The sequence below is a fragment of the Aptenodytes forsteri genome, unplaced genomic scaffold (genome assembly GCF_000699145.1).
Source record: "Aptenodytes forsteri isolate BGI_AS27 unplaced genomic scaffold, ASM69914v1 Scaffold33, whole genome shotgun sequence".
Taxonomy (NCBI): Eukaryota; Metazoa; Chordata; class Aves; order Sphenisciformes; family Spheniscidae; genus Aptenodytes; species Aptenodytes forsteri.
In genome coordinates, this window is record NW_008795037.1 from 4284653 (window position 1) to 4311140 (window position 26488).

Sequence of the window (26488 nt, forward strand, 5' to 3'; positions counted from 1 at the left end):
GGGCGGGCGGGCAGGCAGGCAGGCAGGCAGGCAGTGTTCTGCTCTGAAGGCGCCTCTGTCGCGCACGCTGCTCGCAACCGTCAGGAGCGGGCTGAGAAGATCAGGAAGAAAACCTGCGTTTTCCCCGACGGTGCGTGCTCATCTGGCCCCGGGATACCACGTAGCCCAAGAAACGCACAGCATCGAGTTCAGTGTTCTGTGCCCCATTTTTTACTATTCCCCCCCCCCCGTTAAAACGTTATTTTTTAATCCAAGAGGGAGAATAAGATTTGAAAGGTTTTCGTTGGAATTGATTTCTGGTTTTAGGTACCAGATCGAGTAATTGTTCTGTTGTGTAATACAGAGAAAAACGGAACCTATGTTTTTCTGTTCCCACTGTCTGTTCAGGGTAGGAGAATGCTCTGATAGCAAGGAACTGTAGCTTTTGTATTTTTTTCCTAACGCCAAGGCAGTACAAAATTAGGAGAAGAGTAACACTAAAAATATACTGTTAAACTTCGGGTCAGGTGTGAAATTTATAAAGGTAACTAGTAACTACGTAATTTGAGTTTTGACACAGTTCAATCTTAAGTATCTGTTTGACACCTGTTTTTCTTGTCGTTAAAAAACGCAAAGTAGCTCAACAGAACTTGGAAACAACGAATCAACTTTGTCACTGGTTGAACTTCATTCGTTTAGGATGTTCTACCCTTTAGGAAGTTCTATCCTTTTTCTTGGTGTTGGGCGCATAGCTGAAAACTGTGGTTTTCTTTTCAGTGAAGTCTTTTAGATGCCTGATGTTTTAATTCACAGGGAAATGATCTGCACTGGCTAGCGTGTGCCTTGTATGTGGCTTGCAGAAAAGCAATTCCAACTGTGAGCAGAGGGACAGCTGAGGGAAATTATGTATCCCTAACCAGAATTTTGCGCTGTTCAGAACAAAGGTAACTTTTCTTTTTTGCTAATTTTTAAACGCTTACAAAATCTCGAAGACTGCTTATCAGCTTGTGAAGTTTTAGAAACTGAGAACAAAGGCTAAACGTCTTTCTTGTTTCCTGCTTTTAAAGATAGAATTTATATCATCAGAATCTTTGCGTTATAGCTCATTGCCACAGAAGGAGGACAGTTCCATTTGGTCATTACTACGTTGTAAAAACACTGGTTTTCAAAATCAGAGATTGCCTTCCCTCACTCAAAGGAGAAAGAAACCCGTCCCTGAAGAATAGTCTGGTTTTGAAAAGTGTGCAAAGTGTGAACTTCTCACATGAGAAACCATTTTTAATTGGCTGTGAAAATATTTACAAAATTTATCCTTTTTTTTGTAAGAAGACTTTACTTTTCACATGTCCTTGCCTTATGAAACTAAAGTGATGTCAGAATCTGATAAACAAATGTGTATCAAATGTTTATGTCCATAAAGTAATGAAGAAAAACTACCTGAAACAATTGACTTCCTTTATTAGCAATCTGATTGTTTTGTAACAATTTAGTAGATTGGCAAAAAAAAAAAAAGAATGTTCTTGTGCACTTTTTTCCCCATCTCCTTTACTGTTGGAGCATTGCTGTCGGTTTAAACAATACAAAAGTGTTCCTTTAAAAACTTTTTTTTTGCAAATCAGAAATTCAGGGAATTGAATAGTTTCTGTGATCTGGGTTATCAAAGACTAATAACATTGAAAAAGCAGGTGTAGATAAAGGAGTGAAAAATAAATTAAAGCCAAACTTATGGAGTGTAATTTACTGAAACTCAGGGTTTTTTCATACTTTGTAGAATCTTCCCAGCATTGTAGAACTCAGAGTTTGTTTTATTTAAGTTAATAAATCAGTCAGAAAGATGAGGGAAAACTGATTTGAGAGTAATCTGACTGTTGGAGCTGATTGTGTCTTTGTGAGGAAAAGCCAAGAACTGCGACTACGTAGTTAACACAGTCATCAACCGAGGATATAAAAATATTTTGCGAGCTGTCTGAGCTCATCCTCGTTTATGGGTGAAGGACTGGCTCTGAGTACGTTGTCGTGTTTGCAATACCGCCATTTTGTCAGTAGTTTGGGAAGTAGAAATTGCACTTTTGTTGTAAATAAATAAAATGTATAGTGTATTTCTGAAAAAACAAACAAAAAAAAATTCAGATCTAACCCATTTGGTATTTTCAGCTTGATAGAGTTTTTTAACAAGATGAAAAAATGGGAAGACATGGCAAATCTACCCTCCCAATTCAGAGAACGAACTGAGAGATTAGAGAGAAACTTTACAGTTTCTGCAGTAATTTTTAAGAAGTATGAGCCCATTTTTCAGGACATTTTCAGATATCCTCAAGAAGATCAACCTCGGCAACAGAGAGGAAGAAAACAGAGGTACGTTTCTGTTATTTCCAGACCAATTTTAGAGTATTACTACTATAAAAATATAATTAAGTTGCTCAGTTGTGTTAGTTGTATTTTTGACTGTAATTTCATAGTAGTTCTTTGTAATATTGAGGTTGGTCTGTCTGTCCTTGCTCGCAGTAATTTTTGAATCTTTTTTTCAGTTTGTCAGATCTGGCAGGGTTCAGGAAATCCCAAAGCTGTTAAGTTTCTGTGATTTGGGGGGCAGGGGAAAGGGGAGAGATTAAAATCAGCCTGTAGACAAGAGAAATATTAGTATTTCTAAGATGGGAAAGGCTGGAAGATTTGATCATTGTACGATCAGTATAGCCTCAGTAGCTCAAAGAACAACTCAGCCTGTTTCACTGCCTAGTAATTCTCACAGTTTTCTTCATAGACGTAGACCATCTGGGTGTTTTAACTTTATAGCAGAAGCTTTATTTCTTTGTTACTGTTCGTATTAGGAGTGCTGTGAAAACAGTGCCCTGGCTGCCTTTTCTGGGTATTCTGATCTCAACAAGATTTCATCTGTTTGTGCCAGCACTTAACATGGCTTGTGATTTCTCGTGGTAGTTAATAGAGATTGATTTATTATTATTATTTCTTTCATCTTCACTACTGTGAAGTGCTGTTGTCTGGTTGCTTTTGTGGTTTGTTTGGGGTTTTAAAAATTATTTTATTTTACTTCTTCTAATATTTACAGGCTATTTCTTAGTTGGGTTTTTTGGCTTTTTTTTTTTTTCTCCTTGATGTTCTTGTGACCATAACATTTGTAACCAAATATATTTGAAATTATAATAAAAGGCAGGATTGTGCCTAAATGATTTTGTTGGAGAATGCAAAAGGTGAGTAAATTGGAATTGGACTATAGATGGAATAGAATTATGTATCTAGATGAATATTTGCATATAATCTTGAAATTAAAATATACTGCGTCTATAATTCTATGATTAGAAGAGTAAACCCTGCTAGTTGGTTACCTTGGATGGTAAGGTGTGAAGTAATTTTGAAGATGAAGTTGGAAGATGATACTTACTAATTTTTGTGTGAAATGTATGTTAATTTTGACATTTAAAACCATTCTTCACATAACCTGATGGAGGATGAGCTGTGATATATGAAATAGCCCTTCCAGTGATACGTTTTACGGAAACAAGGAATGATGTCATGGAGTTATTAAAATAGTTTGGTTTGGGTTTGGTTTTTTAAATACATGCAATAAATACTTGAGCATCGTTTCTGATTTTTTTGGGTTTTTTTAATTTGGATGAGTTGATTACTCTGTCAAGATTTTTCTGCTACCAAGAACACAAACCGAACTTACTAGCCAGAAACGTGAAAGTAGGAAGGAGATTTAGGAAATCTGTCCAGTATGGTGTATGTAGCAGTATTAAGAAATAATAAATCCTTAATAGCTGCAAAATTTTTGATTTAAAAAGGGGCCTTATGAATGAGTTATATTTTATTTGAAAGCATTTTAAACAAAGACCAGCAGAGGAACTTGGTTCTAATAAACATTGAATATATTTCAAAATTCTGTACGCTATCTAAAATCCTATACAAAATGCTTTACCTTAGCACACAGATGACACTCTTGTGAACACACAGTTCTGAAACTCTTGCCCATACTGAGTATATTAATATCAACACGCAGTGTAATGTGTTCCTCCAAGAACATGTATACATGCTTATATTACTCAGAATGCTTATGAAGAAGGAATTTCAGCTCTGGCCCTCAAACTATTTTGATTGACTAAATGTGCTATTTGTTGTATGAAGAAGCAGAAATAACATTTTCTGTAGATTTTAAATTCAGATTTTTCTTTGGAACTAAGATCATACTTTTGCCTTAAAAGAAAACATTTAGGCCAGCCATGTTTAACATTAAATTTACAGTAATTTTCTGCTCAAGTCTTGGCCTATTTCTAATGGAATCTGCTGCGTTGGACTGCCGTAGTGACATTTGAATCATTACATGCAGACTGAAACTGGGGTTCCGTTTGTGTCTGCACTAAACCAGTGTGCGGCTTTCTTTATTACCTTTAGTCAGGTTTTTGTGGGAAGGGTTTAAGATTTTGGCCACACTATAGTAAAGCTTCATTCTTTTAGAATGATTGAATGTTGTATGATGTTCTATCAGTTTTAATTCATTGAGCTTACTGGGTGTCTTCTTGCTGTATTTTTCCCCAAAAGACGACAACCGTGCACTGTGACTGAAGTTTTCCAGTTTTGTTGGGTGCTGTTTGTTCATGCAAAAGGTAAGAGATTTGAAAGGGATTAAATACTGCACACCTGGTTTTGTTAGTCATTATGTTATATCAATCCTTAAACACTGAATGGGTGCAGGCATTTCTGAATTCAGAAATGCCTTTGGAGAAGGGACCTTCTCAGAACAGCCTGAAGGAATGTATTCTGTCTTAATTTCCCCAGCTGTATGTTTTACCACACTTCTAAGGTAAGCTATATGTCTAAATAGTTTGGTAGCTTTTATGTGGAATATTTTTACAAAGTTTCCAGTATTGTGAAGATTTATGCTGTAATTCCAAGGGAAAAACTAGCTTAGAACTTTAGTGAATTCATACTCAGATGTTGTTGTAATTAACATAAGGTGTATATGTATGTTTACTAGGAACAAAGAATATTTAAATTCCTCCTAAGTTTCCAGCAAGGCTGAAAATATTTAATGAATTTTTTCCTATCACCTAGTAAAAATTTGTCATAAAACTCTAGGTGTGAATACTTTCACGCTAGTATCACAGATAGCATTCTAATTCTTTTGATAGCCTTTTTGCCCCCTTGCCTTTTTAAAAAATGAGTACACAGCAACTGTATCAAATAACCATATGCGTTACTAAATAGGTCTGCATGCGCCTGTCTTGCAAGGGTGATTTTCTCTTGCATTTTGGACATAGCAGTATATATATAAACGGCTGGCGGTCTTGAAGACTCAGATCCCTTTGGAACGCATAAGGGGATCCTCTGTTAATATGCTTCTGTAGAAATAATGCAATGAACAGACAATATATTGCAATGTATATATAACCTTTATCGTAAGCACAGCCTTAAAGCTAATGAGAATAGTAGAGGATTTCAGCAGTTTTTCTTGATAATGATTGATGGGAGAAAAAGCCACAGGAGGGAACAGGATTAAATCCTTATTTTAGGCTTAAGTTGTTCAGTCATGTCACGTATAGTCTAAAGTCTTTCCTCATCAAACCTGCATCTTAAAGTTTCTGCATACCTAGGGCTTTATTCAAGTACTGCTTGGATGAGTGTTCACTGGGAATTCTGTATAAGTAAGATAGTGTTTTGAGGGAAATAAAGACAAGATTTATATTCCTCACTGAAAGAACATCTTTGTAGATTCAGGTCCATTGATAACTTCCAGAGACTTTTTATAATTTTTCATAAGATAACTTCTAGTAGAAGAAAACTAATAGTTTAATTTCTACAAGAGAAGGATAAAAGGAATTTTGTTTTGGTTTTGGGATGTGTGGTGGGGTGGGTTTTTTCCAATTGCAAAGTGAATTAGTGTTAAGATTCCTGCAGTGTGCTGCGATTTCCTTAATTGGCTGCTTTTGAAGATAGAACAGAGTAGGCTGTCACAATATTGAATTATCTGGCACTAATTTTGTTCAGTACAGATTAGCCTTTCTTTCTACACTGTACCACATTGCAAAGGGTTGCCAGCAGCTCCCTTTTGGAAAAGTTACTGGCGATATTACTGGACCCTCACCATCACATCTTTGTACAGAGATCAAGAAGGGTGTGGTATTGCACGAGTGCTGTACTACTGAACACTGTACCTCATGTAGAAGATGCCTTTTTCCAATAGGCTGCAAATTCTACTCTACCGGGGAAGAGAAATCTTTCCTAAATAAGTATGTTGCTCGCAACCCTGAAACACAGTATGATTTTCATCTTTTTTTTCTTTTCCTTTTCAGTCCAGAACAGCGCTCTCGAGCAGTATGAAATAACCTATTCATATTCCACTGAGTCCAGAGGAGAGTTAGTACTGTACTTTATTTCCAGTCAGTCAGGACTTTACTTCTTTAGCACAGTTAGGCAGCTGAGAGAGTAAGTAGGTCAGTCTGAAAAATCACAGATTTTTCTTTTCCCTTCTATAAAATCCCCACTTCTATGAGTAGATTGGACAGTTGACAAGGTGCAAAGGGACTTTATGAGCCTTCCTATTGCTAAATTATTGGTGAATATGTTTGAGTAACTCCATCATCAATTAACTACCTGTTAATTAGCGAGCAGTTTCAGACATACAAATTAACTTTGTAGAGAATACCACGTTGATAACACAACCAATTAAATTTTACAAGAAAAAGGAAAATTTACAGTAATTATAAACTGTAAAATTAGTAAGTGACTAGTGGTAAATTTATTAAAGTGTGGCAGCACAAAAATGGAAACTAAATATTGACCATTTAAGGCATTAAATATTCACGTTAAGTTTTGTTCACTGTGTTTTGAGGGTTGGCAGTAATCCTTATCATGGCAACCGCACATCAGTGGCAAGTTCAGGCTTGTCTCTGTGATATTTCTGCAAGCCTGAAGATCATTGCATTCAGTTTCACAAATGCAGAAAGTACAGGTCTCGTTCGTACCTTTGGTATACACTGCAAAGTAAGAGAGCGACTTTGTTTAGCGATACTGCAATTCTCGCATACTATTTGTAAGAATTTATCTTTAAATTCTCTATCTTGACTTTTTTTCTTTCTTTAAAATGGAAATGAAAAAATGTATCTCTGCTGCACTGAGATAACTATTTTTTATTATTTGGTACTAGGCTGGGAAAGGGAGTAGTAAGCTATTCTTTGAAATGTCATTGGCAAATCATTTGTATGAAACTACTGGTACTGTAAAACTAGATTTATTTTTGACTGTGCTGACAGTAACGATTGCCATGCTAGACTTCACGGTTATGAAAGTGAACCTATGTTACGAGAGTTACTTTAAGATTTTTATTGATTAACATTTTGCTATTGTATTTAGGACTTTCATTGCTTTGCTGTGAACCTTTCATGATTTGGAAATAACTGATAAATGTGTACAGTTAATTCAAATTTCGTGTAGGCTTCATTATTTTAAATAGGTCCAATTATCTGCATTCCAAACACAGAATCAGAAAGTTGAATATAAATTTGAACAAACTGGTACGTTACTGGTAGAAAAGTAACAGCATAATTTAGAAAAATTCTTTAATCATATATACATTTTGATGTGTTCTAAGTGAGTTTATTATCATATGATAGATTTCTTCAAGGACTTAAAACTGTTCTTCATAGTGGGCTCAGCTAAGTGGTTTGGAGCATACCTGAAGAAAAAAAAAAAAAGTAGAAGAGTTGTTAGTATCGAAAGAGTGATAGAAAATCATGCTGTGCATATAAATTCATGCAATTGTGATTTATGGTATTAATTAATGGTATAGTTTATTTTACAAGACTGTTTTTAGCTATGGCCATTCCTCTAAAGGAATATCATAAACCTAAATGAGTTCAGTAGAGAGTAATGAATCTGAATATAATCTCTGTGAAAGGTGGTAAGAGTGAAGAGGTTTCAAGGATTCTTTTCTACAGGAAGATGATAAATAAGAAATACTTTAGAGGTATATGAAATAAAGCTACATTGTAAACCAGATCAGAGGTATGCATTTTAACTCTTTTGTAAAGCACAAGAGAAATAAAGTTGAATTTATTACTGTTTATAATGAGCATGCCCCCGACAAAATTTTTGTAAAGAAAACAGATTGGTAAAGGAACATAATCTCCTGACTTTGAGTTGAATATTGAGTCATTCTGGAGAATGGGGGGAATTGAGGGAGGGGGCGGTGCTTGCTTTTTCTAGGACACCTGAACACTTGGGTCCAGCCTAGCAAAAGCTGAACTTCTTTGCCACACTTTACAGCAATGCAAAATTGGGGGAAAGGAAAGTCTCGGTCGGAACACATTCTTCCCCCTTACGCGCCTTTAGAATGAGATTCTGCTTCAGGCAGGTGGAGTAAGAATCTGTTGAAGGATGTAACACTGCCAGACCGTGGGGCTTGTGTTGCCAGAGTTATGGTAACAAATTCTTCTTCCTTGAGACAGTTTGCATTATACAGGTTATGCTGCTTCAAGTTATTTATGCACTGATTAATCAGATTACTGTGAATTGAGGGAGTCTGCAATATCACGTTTACCAACAATTTGGTAAGGTCTGATTTCAAAACAGCACAGTATGTTTGAGTTCCTACACAATTGCTGCTGTTCCTGAAAACATATTTTACTCTTATATTTGCTATATTTTATTAAGCGTGTGTCTGTTTTACGACCTGCGTTTCTATCCAGATATTTATAGTCACCAAAGTCTGTGTTTCCAAGACTCCATTATTGACTGTAATACAAATATTAACAGTTTCTTGGTTAAAAGAATGTTAAATCTATGCTAATTTTAATTAACCTCTTATGTCTTTCTAATACTGAAGGTAATTTTCCTATGATCAGCGATGACTTGGTCAATTCCTACCATCTCTTGTTATGTGCTTTGGATCTAGTGTATGGAAATGCTCTCCAGTGTCCTAACCGTAAGGAACTTCTGAATCCTAATTTTAAAGGTATGTTGAAAAAAACTATCTATCCAAAGTCTGCAAGAACTTCTAAGGCTACTGAAATTAGCATGAATCTATGTGGCAGAGAATAAGGTGAATAATATTGATTTGAAATATGTGGCAATTAATATTTTATATATCTGGCTACACAGATTTCTATTAACGTAGTATGTAATAACAGACTACTGAATTTCCTCAATAATACAGTAAGTCAAGAATTTAATTTACTATGGAAATACCATTGAAGAAAGTTCCAAAGTAAAAATTTCAGTTAATGACATTTTAATGTCAGTGAAAGGGTGCATAATGACGCGGTCATTATTGGACGCAGTCAGACGGGAGAGTTCCCGTGAGGCAGCAGTTTGGAAAGATCCAGTGTTCAAATCCGAGAGTGGCAACTTTGTTTCTCTCTCATTTCTGGATTGCTGCTGTTCTCTTTCTGAAAGAATGGAAATGTAGGTTGACCTGATAACCACGAATGCAAATGAGTAGCGAGAAGTTTCCATTGAATTTCTGATGTAATTCTTTCCAGACTTATACTTCATTTTTAGTGCTGTACAGTATTCGCATTTACTTCATAGTGGTTCAGATGTGAACTGGGACCACTATCTCAAGTTTATTTGAATGAATGTTATAGTTCACAAGTGTTTGAGTGATTTTCTATCAGAACTGATATTTTTAATTTTTATTACTCAATATCTAATTTTTTTAAATCTCCGACTCAAAATTGACTTTTGATAACCTTATCAAATTGAGTGGGCATTATATAATTAATAATTCTTTCAAGGGATCTAATTAGTTTACCATTTTAATTTCACACTACCTAGACTATATAGCATAGAATTTAAGTTTAATAAGAAAACAGGATATGGATTTGCAAAATTAAATAATATAGTATTCTTAACTGCAGGTCTACCTGAAGACTTTCATAGCAAGGATTATAAAGTATCGTCTGATCCTCCCTGCATCATTGAAAAACTGTGTTCATTACATTATGGATTAGTTTTAGAAGCAAAAGGCATAAAGGAACATTTTTGGAAGCCATATATTCGGAAACTTTTTGACAAGAAGGTTGGTCAATAAATTTGTAATGTAGAAAAATTTCTCCTTACTCATTACCTTCAAAACCTTTGTAAGAACTGAAATGTCCATCCTTTGTTCTTAACTGTCTTACAGCTTTTAAAAGGAAAAGATGAAAATCTGACTGGATTTCTAGATCCTGGGAACTTTGGAGATAGCTTGTGAGTCACTGTATTCGTGGTTTGGTTTGCATTAGTATCCCTCTGCAATACAATTGCACTTGCATTATTACCTGTATCTTAACAGTAACACTAGCTACTTGACTTGCGTATTTATTAATGTTCATACATTGCATTGCGTTTCAGTTCCTTTTCTTTGAGGTGGTATGGTCTGAGGCATAGTTGAAAGAGGAGTGATTCTTCAGGATGGTGTTACTTGATGTCTGCTTTTATTCTTATGTTTCCTCAATTTTTTTTTTTTATATAACTCAAAGTGTTAGTATGAAAAAGATGTGGGATTACATTGAATGAGTGGAAACTGGGAGGGAAAAATTGGGTTTGGTGGTATTTTTTTATTTAGAAACTGAGAGATGCTTATGAGTAGGACTTATTTTCTTTTAAATGGTATGAAAACAGTAAGCGTAGTTTATGATGATGTGATGCTGCATAAGTTTTGAGGAGTTTCCAGCCAAATACAAGTTCTCAGTATTTTATTGTGTTCCTCCTGCAGCTATACTAAATGGCAAGCCATCAGATTTAGTGGAAAAATAACGTCCTTGCCACTGTCATGTTTAAGATACTGTCGATTTTAAAGGAGCTCCAACACTTAAGTCAGGGTTAAAAGAAGTTCTGAAGTAGACTTCCAACAGGCCAGAACTGTGTTCATTCAGTAAGCAGGTGAACAAAGCACTGTCTAAATAAAGGGGGTTTTGTATCTGTCTTCTCCTTTCTGCTGTAGCAAAGCCATCAACAAGGCCTACGAGGAGTATGTTTTGTCAGTAGGAAATCTCGATGAGCGAATATTTCTTGGGGAGGATGCAGATGAAGAAATTGGAACTCTCACAAGGTGCTTAAATACACCTTCAGGAATGGAAACAACTGAAAGAGTACAAGTGAAGCATAATTTGCAGCAGCACTTTGACAGGGTGAGTATGACATGGTCTGTGCTGCTGTTTTTATGTGGAGAATGAGTTGAGTTAGTCTATGTCTGATGAAGAGAAGCAGCAACTAAAAAATTACCATCTTTATTGTTTAAGGGGATCTGGGAGTGTACACAGCATAACTGAGTTAGATTTTGTAATTGATTAGATATGTTGTTTACTTTTGGGGGGTTTTGGACAGAATTTCTCCATGCATTTGGGTTTTCTTTGATTAAATCTAGTACAGAGAATATTTAGGTAACTAACCTAAAGAGGTATCTTTAGGTAAATCTTTAGGTGAAGATTTTCAAGCACACCAGAACAGGCAAGTCTCCATGGTTGTTTGGCAGGTGCTGAATTGTCCTGCAACTGTTGGGGCCCTCTGGAGCTGTCTGTCCAACTTCCCCTTCCCTCTCACGTCTGTCCCACATGCAGAGTGTTTTGGTTAACATATGCAAAGCTGCTCAGGGATTTGCTCTATGCATAATTTTTTTTGTTTTCTTTTAACGGATATGCTTCAGGTGTTAATATTACATCTGTTTACAGTTTTAGTTAAATCACTAGGGAATGGTTTTCACCTTGCTTGCCTAAAAGCACGATACACAGACATTAAAATAGCATAGAATATGGTCTTTAAGAGGATAAAGAACACTGCGTGTTTCAGAACAATAAAGTGACTACCTATAAAATTATCAGGGCCTTCGTGTGACTGGAGTAGCTTTTGAAAAACAGGCACTGGCTTTGAATGCAGACATATATACCTGTGATTACAGAATATCAAAATGTTCCTGAAGATGGAAAAGATATCTTAAAGGAGGAAGGCTACAAGACAGGCAAATAAAGAAGGATATAAGCTGTATTAGCAAAATCAGATTACAGAGAGCAAAGGTGTGAAACAGTCTAGATCACTCGAATAGTTATGTGATCTTTTTCCAGAGTGAGAGCTGGTTAATGGCTTTCAACATTCTTGAGAGAAGAGATCAAAATAACCTTATCTGCAAACTCCGTGCAAGGAGTTCATTCTTCGCTTCTGATCTATTTAAAAAAATAATCAACCACTGTTTTGCTGGCATAGTTCTGGGTGCATAACTCTGGTAGGTTTCTGTAGTGATGAAAGTGTGGCCTGTAAGACAGCAGCTTGCAGCCTGTGCTGCTGCACGCTCCAGGGAGTCCAAGGCAGGGCTGGGGGAACCAGCTTCCCTTAAGGTATGGAGACAGCAATAAAACACTCTTTCCCTTAGGGTATGGAGACAGAAATAAAACACTCCTAGGAGCATGGGGGGAAAATGGGAGGAGTATTGGGAGCTGGACTTGATGGTGAAAAGACTGCAAAATGTAATGTATTCATTAAAATAAGGAAAAATTTCTTGGTTAAGTAATGGTGTGCTTAGATAATTAGAAGATGCATCATTTTTGCTGTACATTAATTGAAGGAACATCCTTCACGTTAAATTATTTTGATATGATGGATTGAACTGACGCAAATGAATTAAAATGCTAATTGTTACGTTCAGGAGGACTTTTAATGTAAGAGTTAAAGTTGCTGAAAGGAAACCCTGGCTCAGTACACTTTTCCTATGAGCTACAGCTGCCTTTGGTACTCAAGGGATAGGAGGGGTCTGCTGGGGTTTTTTGGGGGTTCTGGTTGTGTTTGGTTTTTTTTCAGATTGGCCTAGTTGTTTCACACTTCACTCCCAGTATCTGCATTTCAGTGTGAGGTCACACCCTCTCTGTTTATATGTTTGTATAGTACTATTTGATACAAACATCCAAGTGACACAGATAAATCTTTCATTGCTGACTGTTATCTGAGACATGAACTAGTTTGGGCTGTTTGATTCCTGGTCTTTCCTTCCAGGCATATATCATAACACAGGGTAAGAAAGCATTCTACAGACGCTGTGAGGGTATGTCCTGTATCTAAGTTTCATAATAATGTGCGGTTATATGCCTATTTTTTGTCTTTTTAGTCCAAATCACTTAGGATTACAACCCCACTTACTGGCCGCAAGTATATTAAAGACAGCAACCCGTATGTGACACCTGTTTCTATAGCAACATACAGTTTGAGCCGCCTTCATACGATGCTGGCAGGACTGAGAAATGCCCCCAGTGAAAACCTGGAGCAAATACTCAGGTAAGTTTGATGTTTAGCTAACCAAATAATTCTATTTTTTAAATAGTTTTAATAACAAATGTTAACGCTAAACAGTGTAATTTAAAATGTGAGGCAGTCTTGAAAGGTTCTGGAGTAAAATAGGACCCAGAGAGACACTTAAATTTCAAAAGACTTCACTGTCTTTAATGAGACACCTTTGTCCTTAAGAGATCGATGGCTGTAAGAACATACAACATTTTAAACACAACAGGTCTGAGCTTCTCTAACAGCAAACCGCTAATTCAAAATTTTCAAGACTTTTCTTCTTCCTACTTAGCAAATCTCACTACCTAGCAAATCACTCCATACTGTAGGAGATTTGAAATAACACTTATTCTCCATGTAGATAAACTGTGGCCTCAGGTACAATATATTTTTAAAACAATTTTTATATCACGTGAAAAATGCTGTTTATCCCTGATTGTGGAAAGATGTGCGTATTTACTACAATATATACAATAATAATAATATGCTGTGGACATCTTACAGTACATATACAGTTAGGCACATATGGGTGTGTTTGTATTCCTATCCAAGGCATTTATAGTTTCATGCTTTAATCATATGATAAAAATAGTTGTAGATTTTTTTTTTTCCTTGGTCTTAGTAGGAATAGTATGTGGAAAATGTTTAGTTTTTATTTCCAGGGCATGTTCCAGAGATCCTTCTCAATCTATTGCAAACAGAGTAAAAGAAATGTATGAAGTATACTGCCAGAGCATGCAGTCTGAAGGAGAATTCAGTAATTTTTCCAAAGGTGGGAAACATTTTACTTAGCCATTTTAATTCTTAGCTATATGTAAACACATTTATCTCTTGTAAGTAACTTACAGTTTTACTTCCAGGTTATGCTTTAGCACAAGAGTCTTTTCTATTACTGCTGTCTTTTCCTGGTATTCTTAAGGCATGGCAAATTTCAACCCTGCATGCAATTTTGTAACCAGCCTTAGCTTAAATCACTGGAATGTGATGATACTTCTGGTTCTACCAAAGTGAAACGAAAAGCACTCTTAAGGGTACCGCTTTTCTCTCCGTTACAAGAATAGCGATGGCACGGATTTCTGTGACGGTAACGAAAAATCTGTCTAACTGCAGTCTTTAAAAGTCCTACAGCAATTTTGGCTTACATACATGGATGGGTTAGTACAGGTATTATTAAAATCCTGCCAGTATAAACACAAAGTATTATTTGCAAAGCTGTCAAGATTTGTGAAGCACGTGAAGACGGATTAAAAATTAGGAAGATGCTCTTGACCACCTTGTTTCTTAATAGGGCCTTCCTTACTTTGTATTTGTTCTTGTCAACATAGTTGCTTCAGTGTTTTCTGTTGCGCAGTGCAAGTTGGATCCATATAGGTATTACTTTTCAAACAATGTATTTTCTAAGCTTGACATATGTATATTATATTATAGCAATTTAAAGATTGTTCTTATACATGGTGTTTCCATCAAAATCTGGGTTCAGTAATAAGTTATTCTGCTCTGCATTCACAAGTCGGTGCAGCGTAGGAGAGGGATTCCTAAATTAACTTTACATTAACTGATTTAGTCCTGAAAGTATTGTAGCCACAGCAGCACAGAAATCCACACAAGCTACCGAACCGTTGTATCTCTATAGCTTAGGCTATAGAGATACAATTCTTTTATTGCATTTCACGATGTTTCTGTTTAAAATTCCTGCAGATGTTGCTAGTAAGCATTTTCGTCGTGCTGAGGTGCTATACTACAAGGTCTTGGAGTCAGTCATTGAGCAAGAGAGGAGGAGACTGGGAGACGCTGATTTATCTGTAAGGAAAACTAATCAAGTTGTACCTCACTTTTAAAGTTGGATCTACAAAAAAGGAAAACGGTTGTAGGGCAGAATAGACAGCTAATTAAAATGATCATAAATCTCTGAAAAGTAGCCTGTAAGTACACCTGAATGGAAGAAAAAGTGTGCAAGAAATCATTAGTGTTTGCAAACACAAAGGTGTATGAAATTTTTAATGAGTAAAGATGGCTCGTTTTGGGTTCTGTTCTGTCTCTTTCTTACAAAATAAGTAAGTCCTCTTTTTATAAGCTTGATAATCTTGCTGTGGAGGCAGAATAGAAAGCATTTTACTGTTCTATAGTTACACTGTAAATTAAGTCTTAAAATTTGCATTTTAATTGCTCTTGCAGGCAATACTGGAGCAAGACGTGTTTCATAGATCTCTGCTGGCATGTTGCCTTGAGATCATTACTTTTACGTATAAGCCACCTGGAAACTTCCCATTCATCACTGAAATATTTGACATTCCCGTTTATCATTTTTATAAGGTAAAGTGTTTGATAGCTAGAAATGCTTATCAAGTCATGAGTACTCTACTGACTTCTACTAAGTAATCTCCTTACCTGGACGTTAACTTACACATTAACCCTTCATCCTCAGCTTTGCCCCTTTGGAAAAATGTTACCCAAGTGTCTGTCATTCTGGGGTGTGTCTTGGGTATTTACAAATCAAAATACTGTTAGCAGTTTAACCCAGGAGCAGTCTCCAAGTATCTAGATAGTAACTAATGGCTTACCATTTTCTCAGGAGCCACTGTTGCAGCGCTTGGCATGTTTGTTTAGAAAGATACAAGTATCTGTCTTCTGGTAAACTGCAAGACAACATATGATTGAGTCATAGTAATGCAGCCTTAATATTTCTAATAGCCTCTTCTTCCTCGAAGATCAGGAATTCTTTCTGTAAGAAGAAATATATGAATCAAGTATATTATGTTGACCATAATTATCCACCTTACAGGTAATTGAGGTTTTCATTAGAGCAGAGGATGGCCTTTGTCGGGAAGTAGTAAAACACCTTAATCATATTGAGGAACAGATCTTGGAAAGTATGGCATGGAAACAGGAATCCATATTGTGGGACAGGATCAGAGATAATGAAAACAAAGTTCCTAGTTGTGAAGAGGTGAGCACTTCTTTGTATGTTTTACATAGTTTTCCTCATCAGACGGGATGGCAGAGAGTGGACGTTAATACCCCGAAGGAGAGGCTTTACCTGTCCAAATTTCAGTTTCATCCTACGAGCTCATCAGTGCAGAGAAATAGTAAGTGTAGTGTGCTCTGGTCTGTCCAGGGCCATCTCTGTAGAGACACCCACAATGGAGACATGCAGCTGAGATGATTCTCACCCAGTATTTGCAGAGCACAGCAGAACAAGGAACAAAACAAACAAGCAGGGAAGGTTTGGACCAGTCACACTTGAAAAGATTACTAGACGAGAAGGAAGGTGGTAAAAAGTACAGGCTTTTAATTGTAGTCACAGAACGATTATTACAGTACTGTATCTTCTAGAGTAGTACCACCGCTACAAAATTTTAGTTAGGCTTATGGTAAGTTTTTCAGTGTTCTTGTTTTTATTTTTTTCCACAGTTTTTCTGTTCAAAATTTGTAGTGTGGAAGCTTTTAAAAATTTGTTACGTAGTCAATCTGTGATACAGACACTCTAACAAAAGTATAAATATTTTAGGTAATGCCACCTCAGTATTTTGAGAGATCTGCTGGGAACAGTGTTGTAGGTTCACCATTGACACCAAGACGAATAAACGAGGTTCGCGCTGAAACTGGAGGACTAGGAAAAGGTGAGACTTTTTTAAGCAAAACATACTTACACTTCTTAGACCAGGGCTTCAATTTTTAACTCTAAGTAAGTGGTGTACAGCAAGGAACCTGCTTTAATGTCAATGTGCAGTTAATTGCAAACACATTTGTAAATGGTATTTCTATTGCAACTCACATAGTTAAGTCAGCTGTCTAAGACCGATGCATTCACTACTTCAGTGTGAACAGCATACTGGTTTGGTAGGGCATTTTCAGGAGGTTATGTATATGAATAGCATGTATGTATGTACACATATGTATACATTAAATAATATTGATACACGCACACTACTTATGTTCTGATCGGTAGCACTTGAACAGTTTGCTTTATTGTTATACCAGAATAGAAGCTCCACTATATATTTAGTTATGTGCAGTCTCAAACTTTTTCTCTGGAAAAAGAAAACATCATACAGTAGCTTAGAAAAATATTAAACACAGCATTATTTGAGACTAAGTCATCTCGAAAAGCAATCTGTAAGCCACAAATGTAGACATAAGGAATTTTTCAGAACGTTTCCTGAAGAGCTTTGCGTGACGTATGTTGGTTCTCATTAGATTTCTGTCACGTATTTGTATAATAAGGGATTATACAACAAGAGTTAAATACATATATATGTGTGTGTGTGTGTGTTTTAATCCACAGGCCTTTCATCCTCTCCAACTACCCTGTATGACAGATACAGTTCTCCTACAGCCAATCCTACAAGGAGAAGACTGTTTGTTGATAACGATAATACCTCTGACAGTGGAACTCCAGTAAGAGTTTCCCAACAGCCCGTGGTAAATACGGTGCCTGTGCAGAACATGAATCCCGAAGCAATGTCGGTAACTCCGGTGCCTGGCCAGACACTGGTTACAGTGGCAACTGCCACCGTAACAGCCAATAATGGGCAAACCGTTACAATACCAGTGCAAGGTGAGAGAAAAGCGACTGTAGAATTATTCAGGCTTGTTCCCATCAGAGTATTAGCACACAGTAGGGGGGAAAGGGGGAACAGCACGCCAGCAGAGAAAAAAATATGTTTAGGGATTCCTAATTGGGAAAATTGTATGAACAGATGAGCAGAATTTAGAGACAGAACATGTACAGCACAGGGATGTTCTGCCTGCCAACATCTGTTTATAAAACTTAGTTATTTCAGTACGCCTTCCTTCCTGAACTAGCACAGGATGAAAGTTGCATCAATATCAAAAACTTAGTTCAAGTCCATTATCTTCTTGTCTGCTTATGATGAAAAGTCCAAAGTATCTTGATGAAACAATTTCATATACAACAAACTAAATATATAGTTATAAGCAACTAATAAAAGAATTACCCAATTCTGAAAAAAACCCCAACAAAACCACAAACAACCACCCCCCCCAACCTGCTCTTGTTTCAGACTCTTTTTCTTAAATTACAGGTATTGCCAATGAAAATGGAGGAATAACTTTCTTCCCAGTCCAAGTAAACGTAGGTACCCAGGCTCAAGCCGTCTCCGGTCCCATTCAGCCTCTCAGTGCCCAGACTCTTGCTGGTACCCTGAACACTCAGATGACTGGGGCAACGCTGCAGTTACCAGGCCAGTTAACTGTTCAGCAGATCTCTCCTGGAGAGCAAAGACAAACCCAGCAATTTACCACCGCCACGTCCATCAGGCCGCGGAAGATGGGCTCACTTTCACTCTTCTTTAGAAAGGTAGTTTTCAGTCTAACTTGTGCTTTGCTGAGTTTGTATTTTGGTAAGTCTTCAGTGATTTTTAAAATATGTACTACTTATTAGTAAGAAGAGAATATTCAATTTCAAAGTCAAGCTATACCCTTTGTCTATTCATGGACATACCTGAAGAGTAGTTTTCTTAAGCAGGCAACTTCTCACTAGCAAAGGAGTAGACTATTGCCACAGGCACCAGGAGTTGTGAAGTAGATTATGTACTTGGCCAGCAGGTACTTAAAGGTGTCCATTTTCTTTAAGGCTCTTTAAAAGAAATTCACCTTTGAGACACTCTGTTACTCAGTACGGTGGTTTCTGCAGGCTATGCAGTGCCCTTCCTGCGCTCAGGAGAATTCATATGTTTTCTTGGCTTTAATACCAGTACTGGGAATGTCTGTGTCTTGTAAGCAAAAAAGTTAAATTTAGTTATTCTTCTTTTAGCTCATCATTTGCACAAGTTCTACAGGGTGTGCAAGTCTGAACTACCCTTTAGCTGGGTACGAAGAGCAGTATTGCTATGGCCCTAAGCATGGTCTCCATTTCAACAGGTGTATCATTTAGCTAGTGTTCGTCTGCGAGACCTCTGTGTCAAACTTGATATATCTGATGAGCTGCGGAAAAAGATCTGGACGTGTTTTGAGTATTCCTTGGTGCACTGCCCTGAAATCATGATGGACAGACATTTGGATCAGCTGCTGATGTGTGCCATCTATGTAATGGCTAAGGTAAGGTGAATAAAGAAAAAACAACCAACCAACTTCTTTAAGACTTAATAATCCAAAGATTACAATTCCTCAAAAAACCCTCAAACCAACCAACCAACACACTCACAACAACCCCCAAACAAACAAAAAAACCCACAGAAAAACTATTAACCTTTTCTGTTCGTCTACTCTTAGGTCACGAAGGAAGACAGATCATTTCAGAACATTATGCGCTGCTATCGGACACAACCACAAGCCAAGAGTCATGTAAGAACAGTTAGTATTAAACAATGAGGTATCTGGTTTATTAAATGCCTTAGTTCTATTTTAGGAATGGATTGCTTTTTAAAGTAACAGTATTTAAATTTAATGAATGCAGTCTGTGAGCCGTACTCCTCAGAAGACAGCAGTCATATCCAAAATCCTGCACTACTGGAAGCTTTTTGTGCTAAACTATACCTAAAATAGAAAATATCTTTACTTAAACCCAAAGTAGCAGTGCCTATTGGGTGATACTCCTCTTAGGAGGCTGTATTTTCCCCTTAAGAAGCAATTTGATACCACAATGAAGTTTCTAAAAAGCAGATATATCATGCAGACTATTGTTTCCTAACTATGCAACTGCCCATCTAGTCATCCTTCCTTTTTTATGCTCCTCTTTTTCCCTGCAGGTATATCGGAGTGTCCTGATAAAAGGCAGGAGACGACGACGCTCCGGCAGCAGTGATAGCAGTAGCCAGCAGCACTCACCTACGGACAGAAGTAAAGAGAGAAACAAAGAAAGAAGTGAGTGATTCTAGATTCCAGATGTTTGTTTTTAATTCCATTTTAAAGCAAGAGTTGGATTTTGTGTCGCCCCACCCCAAACGGTTCCTTCTTTGGTAAACTTGGACACAATTAAGAACATATTGATAACATTTAAGAGTTGCTGTAACTGAAGCTTAATATTACACCCACTTTGACAGTTTTGAATCTACCACCACATGAGCTTACCTTAAGAGTTTAGCATGACGGCTGGCCTGAACTCCGAGTTCAGTTTGTACACCAAAGAACATGTCTTTGTGAATGAAAAGGAAATCCGTGCTAGCCGGTGCTCACAGGTCCTCTTTCACATATAACAATCGTGGAGCTGCAGCAGTTTCTTTTGCAGTAGCTGGCTGTCTTCAGAGATAGGAACAAACCAGCCACCCACAGCATCTCTTGTAGCGTATCTGACATCTCTGAAGATTCTTTCCTTGATATTTGAACTGACACATTTTCCTTGAATTGACTTTTGTAACGGAAAGCAACTAAGCGATGCTGTATATTCCTACCACCAGTTTTCAAGATATTTAATAGATGACAGTATAAACTGTAGGTATTAATGTTTTCTGTCACGGAGAGGTGGCAGGGAGAGGAGGGAAAAATTACATATATTTTGCAACTTCCCACATTAGACCAGCAGGAAGTATTACCAAGCCAAATATTTTTACTACTAGCTGAAAAAGACTGCCACTCTGTATTTGAAATTGTGCCAGCTGGCAAGAAGAAAGAGCTACTGCTAGAAGTATAGCACAAAAGCCTGAAAAAGGGAGTTTTAGCTCTGCTTATATTGTGATGAAACTCAGCTTATGCAGAAAAGCCACTTGCAGTTTACCCAGTAAGAAGTTAGAAATCACGTGTTTCTGTACACGTACTCAGCAGTTTGTTGATCTTTAACAACACACTGCTTTTTCGTAAGGGAAGATGCTAAGGGAACAAAATTAGCATCGCTGATACTGACACCAGATTCATGGTCACTGTACTGCAATTTAAACGTCTGGAACGCAGCTTCTGCGTGCGGCTGAATGTCTGGAACTCAAGCGGTTGAAGTGCATTAAACAGGAGGGATTGCTCTCACCTTCACAGCTAGCAGAGACTCCAGCCCAGTGATGCGATCCAGCAGCACCCTGCCTGTGCCGCACCCCAACAGCGCTCCCCCTACTCCAACCCGACTGACTGGTGCCAACAGCGACACCGAGGAGGAAGAGCGAGGTGACCTGATACAATTCTATAACAACATCTATATCGAGCAGATTAAAGAATTTGCCCTGAAGTATACTTCAAATGCAGTAAGTTAAATTCTGTGCTTTTCATTAGTAAATGGATTATTTTTTTTACTGTGCATGCAGTACTCTCGGCTAACCTCACTGCAAGCAAATTCAGTATTTTTGTGACAATAATTTCAGTTCAGGACCTACTCTGCTGCTAAAAGACTAAGCACTTTTGCTGCCTATTTGCTGTTTCCTCCTGTATGAAATACACAGCACTGCGCAACGTCATCCACCAGCCTCAGACAGGGTTAGAAAAGTCAGTAATAAAAAAATAACCCTAACCTGGCCTAATAACATGACAAAACTTGCATCTGCTCTAAACACGTATGGTATGACATTAGTGGAAAAAACCCTAAAGTGTGTTTAAGATGACCAACTTACAGAAGCCTTGCTGTAGTAACACCCGGGATCAGATACCAACTATTGAATGATTTTCATTTTCTCTTGAGCAGACCGATTCCCCCCCGCTCTCACCCTACCCGTTTGTAAGGATTGGCTCCCCTCGCAGAATACAGCTGTCCCAGAATCACCCAGTGTACATCTCGCCACACAAAAACGAGTCCACTCTCTCGCCTCGAGAGAAAATATTCTATTATTTCAGCAGCAGCCCGTCTAAGGTGAGACTGAAGGGTTTTAGTTTGCTTTTATAAATCCGTAATGCTACCTTTTCTTTTTGGTCGTGAAATTAGAGAAGACTCTGCAACACACCTTTCTGCTTACGTTGTTTAACGTACACTTTCTCACCTTACGCTCTTCAAACTGTCAGTTCAGGTATCTAAGAAGTTGTAAAGCAATTAGGTGTCCAAGCTACTTGTGTACCTTTAAAAGAAGTTACTCTTTGTACTGGTACACATGAAAGCCTCGGGAGGCGCGGCAATGGTAGCCTTTGCTTTCAGGTAACAGATGGGTTACTTGGTATGGAGACTGTTCAAAGAGCAGAACGTTAAGTACAATCGCGTGCTCTGATCGACCCAGTGGGGGAAGAAAAACCCAAATGGCTCTTAACGTGAAAAGACTTGCCAGGTGAATATGTAATAGGCTGAATCCTGTGATCTCTGCTCACCGAGAATGAAGTAGAAGTCTTTCCTGAGAAGCACCTTCATTCCAGATAGGAATTGTTGCATCTATGGTGTAAGATAAGAGTCGTAACTATGGATGGAAGGCCCTTCAGCTCTGCGTGTGCTGAAAGAAGCAGCTTGCTTAGGTCTGAGTAAGACTCTAGCACACAGCAGTGGAAAGACCAGTGCAGTGGTTAAAAAGCTTAGTCTGTCACAGGAAGCACTATGTACAGTGCAGATTTCCAGAAATAAAGCAAATGTAATCCCAATGTAAGCAATTAACAAAAGCTCACTTTATATTTTGGTAGTCACAATAATGAGAGAGAATTCTACTTTCTTTTCCCCCCTCCTCTCTCCAGAGGCTAAAGGAAATTAACAGCATGGTTAGAACTGGAGAAACTCCAACCAAGAAGAGAGGCATTCTCTTAGAAGATGGCACTGAAGCACCAGCTAAGCGCATCTGTCAGGAGAATCACACTGCTCTGTTAAGACGACTACAAGATGTAGCAAATGACAGAGGGTCTCACTGAGTCCAGGGTTCCAGCACAGGTATTCCCTCTCTGCTGCTCCACTGGGCCGGGCTGCTCAGCGCACCACATGGATTCACCAGGCCTTTGCGAGTGTCTTCAGCCAGGCTGTCCTCTTCCCACCCCACCGCCCTGGTTGTGACCCATCTCCTGCTGGACCGTGCTGAGCCTTTCCACTTGTCGGGCAGGGGCAGGGGCAGAGCCTCCCACAACGCCCGGGACAGCGAGGATACGCTTCAAACCCTGCGACCCAGCCTCACCCCATGGTTAAGCTAATCATAAGGCAAGTGATCCATCTCCAGGCTCTGGCTTCGGAAAGCAGCTGAAGAGCTTTTTGGTGCTTGGAGAACACACCCCCGATACAGCTTTCTACGCTTTCTACCTTGCAACAGGTATTTAAATCTGCTTGCTCTAACCAGTCCACTCACTGGTTTTATCAGTGCTTTACCATTTTCATCTTTGGACTAGAAAGTTACATGTGTGTCAGAGCTGGGAGCACTGCCCCAAGATAACCACATTTGACGGCGCCTTGGTTTTACGATAATGACCTCCACAAAAATAACGACTGACTCACAAGTAATATCCTAGCGAAGTCCAGTTCTGCTTGAAAGGGAAGATGGGAATCATCTTTTTAAGCCCTGAAGGAAGCTGTCGGAATGGATCCTTTCCATATTCAGGATGTTTCGCGTGCCCCTGAAAACCATCGCGTTGTTTTGCTTTAATGTTTGGGCACCTTGTTGTTTAAAGGTAGACAATTCTGTTTATGCATTGTTTTTAGCTGTGCAATGTTTTAAAGTGAACTCATGTTCAAAAGGTGGCACTTTGGATAGGGCTGTGAAGCATCGTTTTTAATGCAGATTAGTTTTGCTGTATATTTGCAATGGCACTTTCTAAATGTGAATATTTTTTTCAAAGGCTGACTTCAGCTGTCTTTCTGTATTGAAGCAATTTGACTTTGTATTTATTTTCAAATTGACATCCCATAGCTCCCCTCTTCAGCAAATAGCATTAAGAATTCCTGCTAACTTGCTGTAAGGAAGGCGGGAGGCTAGGGATGTTTGCTTTTTTTCAAGGAATTTTATATGCTTGTAATGTTTCTTCAGATCGCTTTTCTTGAGAGTTGGGAACCGGCCACCTCACTCACTCACTCGCTCAGTGGAAGGACGGTGGCGTCCATCTCTTAAAACATATACTTAGCTTTTTTGTTTGTTTTTAAAGGAGAGGGCTTGGGGGGGGTGTTACTGGTTTTTTTAAATGGACTAAATCAAGCTGCCTGGGAGAAATCTCTCCCCTACTAACAGGATAAGAAAGGGGTGCAGATATTAGACTTCCTAGTTGTTTTCATTTGATGTAGTTCCAAAACACCAGGAAAGCGTTCAACATGCTAACCACCGGTACAGCGCAGCGAGGTACTCCTTTTCAACGATGTAACCGGGACAGTGGTGGTGCTAATGAAAAATGTAGCCCACGCGGATTCTAGAAGTTGTTTGTAAGGAAGCAGAAACTAAAACCGCCATGTTTTCACGCCATGTTTTCAGCCATTCCTGCTCCTCTGAATAATGGGAAAATGTATGACTTAATTGCACCGCACATTCAATTAAAGTAGAATAAAAGCATCTTTCGTTCTTACCTGCATAACAAAAAGGCTGAAGTCGAGAAATTGTGTAGATGTTTCTGTAAAAATATTTATGAAATTGTCAGACAATTCTTGTTACTCTCTACCATTTACATTACTTTGTATGAAAATATTGCGAGTGTATTTTTCAATAAAGAATTTATAAACTCACAATTTTATGTCCTTGTATGAAAAAAGCACCGTATGTGCAAAGCTAAAAACAGTCTGTAGCTCTCAAACACGAGGTGCGACCAGGTAGCGCAAAAAGAAAACATCAAAACGGTCATAGAGCCAGGACCAACAAGGCACGTGATACACCTGAGGTTCCAAGAACTTCAGTCAAACGCTGCAATTAATGGTTTGGGAAAAAAAATAAATACAAGAACCACACTTACTTATTAGTCACACAACAAGGAAAAGGATTTACGCTGGCGCCAGCTCAGTCATCGTGTTTGTTCTGAACGCATTTCCTCCTGTTGCTCTGCCAGAACGTGGCACAATGGAGCCTGCAGAGGGACAGGGCCAAGGACCGCCTTTGCCGGGGAGTCTCGCCAAGCGCAGCCACGGGCTCCCAGTGCTGCTCGTCTTTGCGGAGGAGGAGGAGGAGGGCAGCTGGCTAGGCTACACAGCGGAAGAGGGCCCTAGAACAAAAGCAAGCTGGTACGGCTTCCTTGCAGGAGCTTTCAATTCAAGATCTCACACTTCAATCCGATGAAAGCAGAATTATTTTTGTACATACTAGCCTATGTACTCATGTTTGAACTAAATTAGGGAAATTTCTAAGACATCTCAAGTAAGTTAAGAACCTGGCAGCCAGGTACTGTACTTCTACAGCTAAGTACGGACTGTTTCCCCTGCGTCTTTACCTAGTGGCCCTAGCACTGGCTTTCATCAGCTTCTGCTGTTTCTATCACTTTCTGAAACCAAGTTGTTTAGTAACCCTCAATTGTAAATAATAATACATATACAATTTGTGGTTTATGCTTTGAGACAAATGCCAAAAGCACTACTTCAGAGGTGTTCTGAAGGGAAAAAAAATTAGTATGTAAACATGACTAAAAAAAAAACTAACCTCAAGTGGTTTCAGAACATTTGTTTCAAGACTTAGAATAGTTTGGTTGGAAGGGACTGACAATGATCATCTAGTCCAACTGCAAACTTAACTGTTCAAGACTGCTCTAGCATAACTCGTATTTCTCCTTCTGAAATATTCTTTACAGAATTCAGAATTGCAAAGATGATATTCAAAAATGTCACTTTTTCAAAGTATTGGCAGGGCCTTAAATTTAGTTTTTCATTAAATGATAACTTGTACTAGGAACGATGACAGCTAAATTGAGGAGAAAGGGTTTGATTTCAGCGGTATCGTTTCAGTACTCATTTGCCTACCTTGCTCCTGGAACAGCCTCTTTTAATACACAAATCTGATTACAGAAGACATAGTTAGTGTTCTCTCCCCTTTCTCAATTTAAAAAAAAAAAAAAAAAAGGATTCAGACTATTCATTCTAAGCTAAACAAAATTCAGCATTCTTTAAAAGAATAAAATTATTTTCTTTTCCACAAACTGCTGTTAGCATGGATTTAGCTTAGAGCAATCCAGCCTACTCACCAGACCGACAGAGGTCCGTAACAGCTCAAAGATAAACAAAACTTACTCAGATAACCATCATTTTTACTACATCATTCCATCATTCTTCCTCGTCATTGTTGTTACTGATCTTTAACTGTGGTGCTTTCTAAACCCCGGCAACAATCGGACAAATAAGACGACAGCCGCCACATCTCTGAATTGTCCTTAAGTAACAGGTGCCAGGATTTGCTCCACATTTAACCCTCCCCTCACCCAACGCCACCACTAAGCGTGGGGATACGGGCGCTCTTCTGCTTTGTACGGCACCAGGAACTAAGGCCTGTGTCCACCCTGCTGCAGCCGA

General features: G+C 38.3%; 1 protein-coding gene across 2 annotated transcripts in view; it reads left to right on the forward strand.

Annotated features, from left to right (window-relative positions):
• RBL2 (RB transcriptional corepressor like 2) overlaps positions 1–22941 on the forward strand; it is a 23043-nt gene extending 102 nt beyond the window's left edge. The window contains exons 2-22 of one of the 2 annotated variants that reach the window (XM_019471394.1): positions 793–923; positions 2134–2334; positions 4537–4601; positions 8819–8947; positions 9852–10012; positions 10118–10182; positions 10919–11105; positions 13070–13236; positions 13905–14014; positions 14941–15044; positions 15418–15555; positions 16025–16189; positions 16751–16862; positions 17528–17800; positions 18288–18562; positions 19126–19302; positions 19477–19548; positions 19953–20067; positions 21169–21371; positions 21803–21970; positions 22771–22941. In XM_019471394.1, coding sequence (XP_019326939.1) covers positions 2156–2334; positions 4537–4601; positions 8819–8947; positions 9852–10012; positions 10118–10182; positions 10919–11105; positions 13070–13236; positions 13905–14014; positions 14941–15044; positions 15418–15555; positions 16025–16189; positions 16751–16862; positions 17528–17800; positions 18288–18562; positions 19126–19302; positions 19477–19548; positions 19953–20067; positions 21169–21371; positions 21803–21970; positions 22771–22941 — 3036 coding nt within the window. In that variant the 5' untranslated portion in view covers positions 793–923; positions 2134–2155. The remainder of the gene's footprint in view (positions 1–792; positions 924–2133; positions 2335–4536; positions 4602–8818; positions 8948–9851; positions 10013–10117; positions 10183–10918; positions 11106–13069; positions 13237–13904; positions 14015–14940; positions 15045–15417; positions 15556–16024; positions 16190–16750; positions 16863–17527; positions 17801–18287; positions 18563–19125; positions 19303–19476; positions 19549–19952; positions 20068–21168; positions 21372–21802; positions 21971–22770) is intronic. The other variant, XM_019471395.1, reaches the window with a different exon arrangement.
• Positions 22942–26488: the final 3547 nt, after the last annotated feature.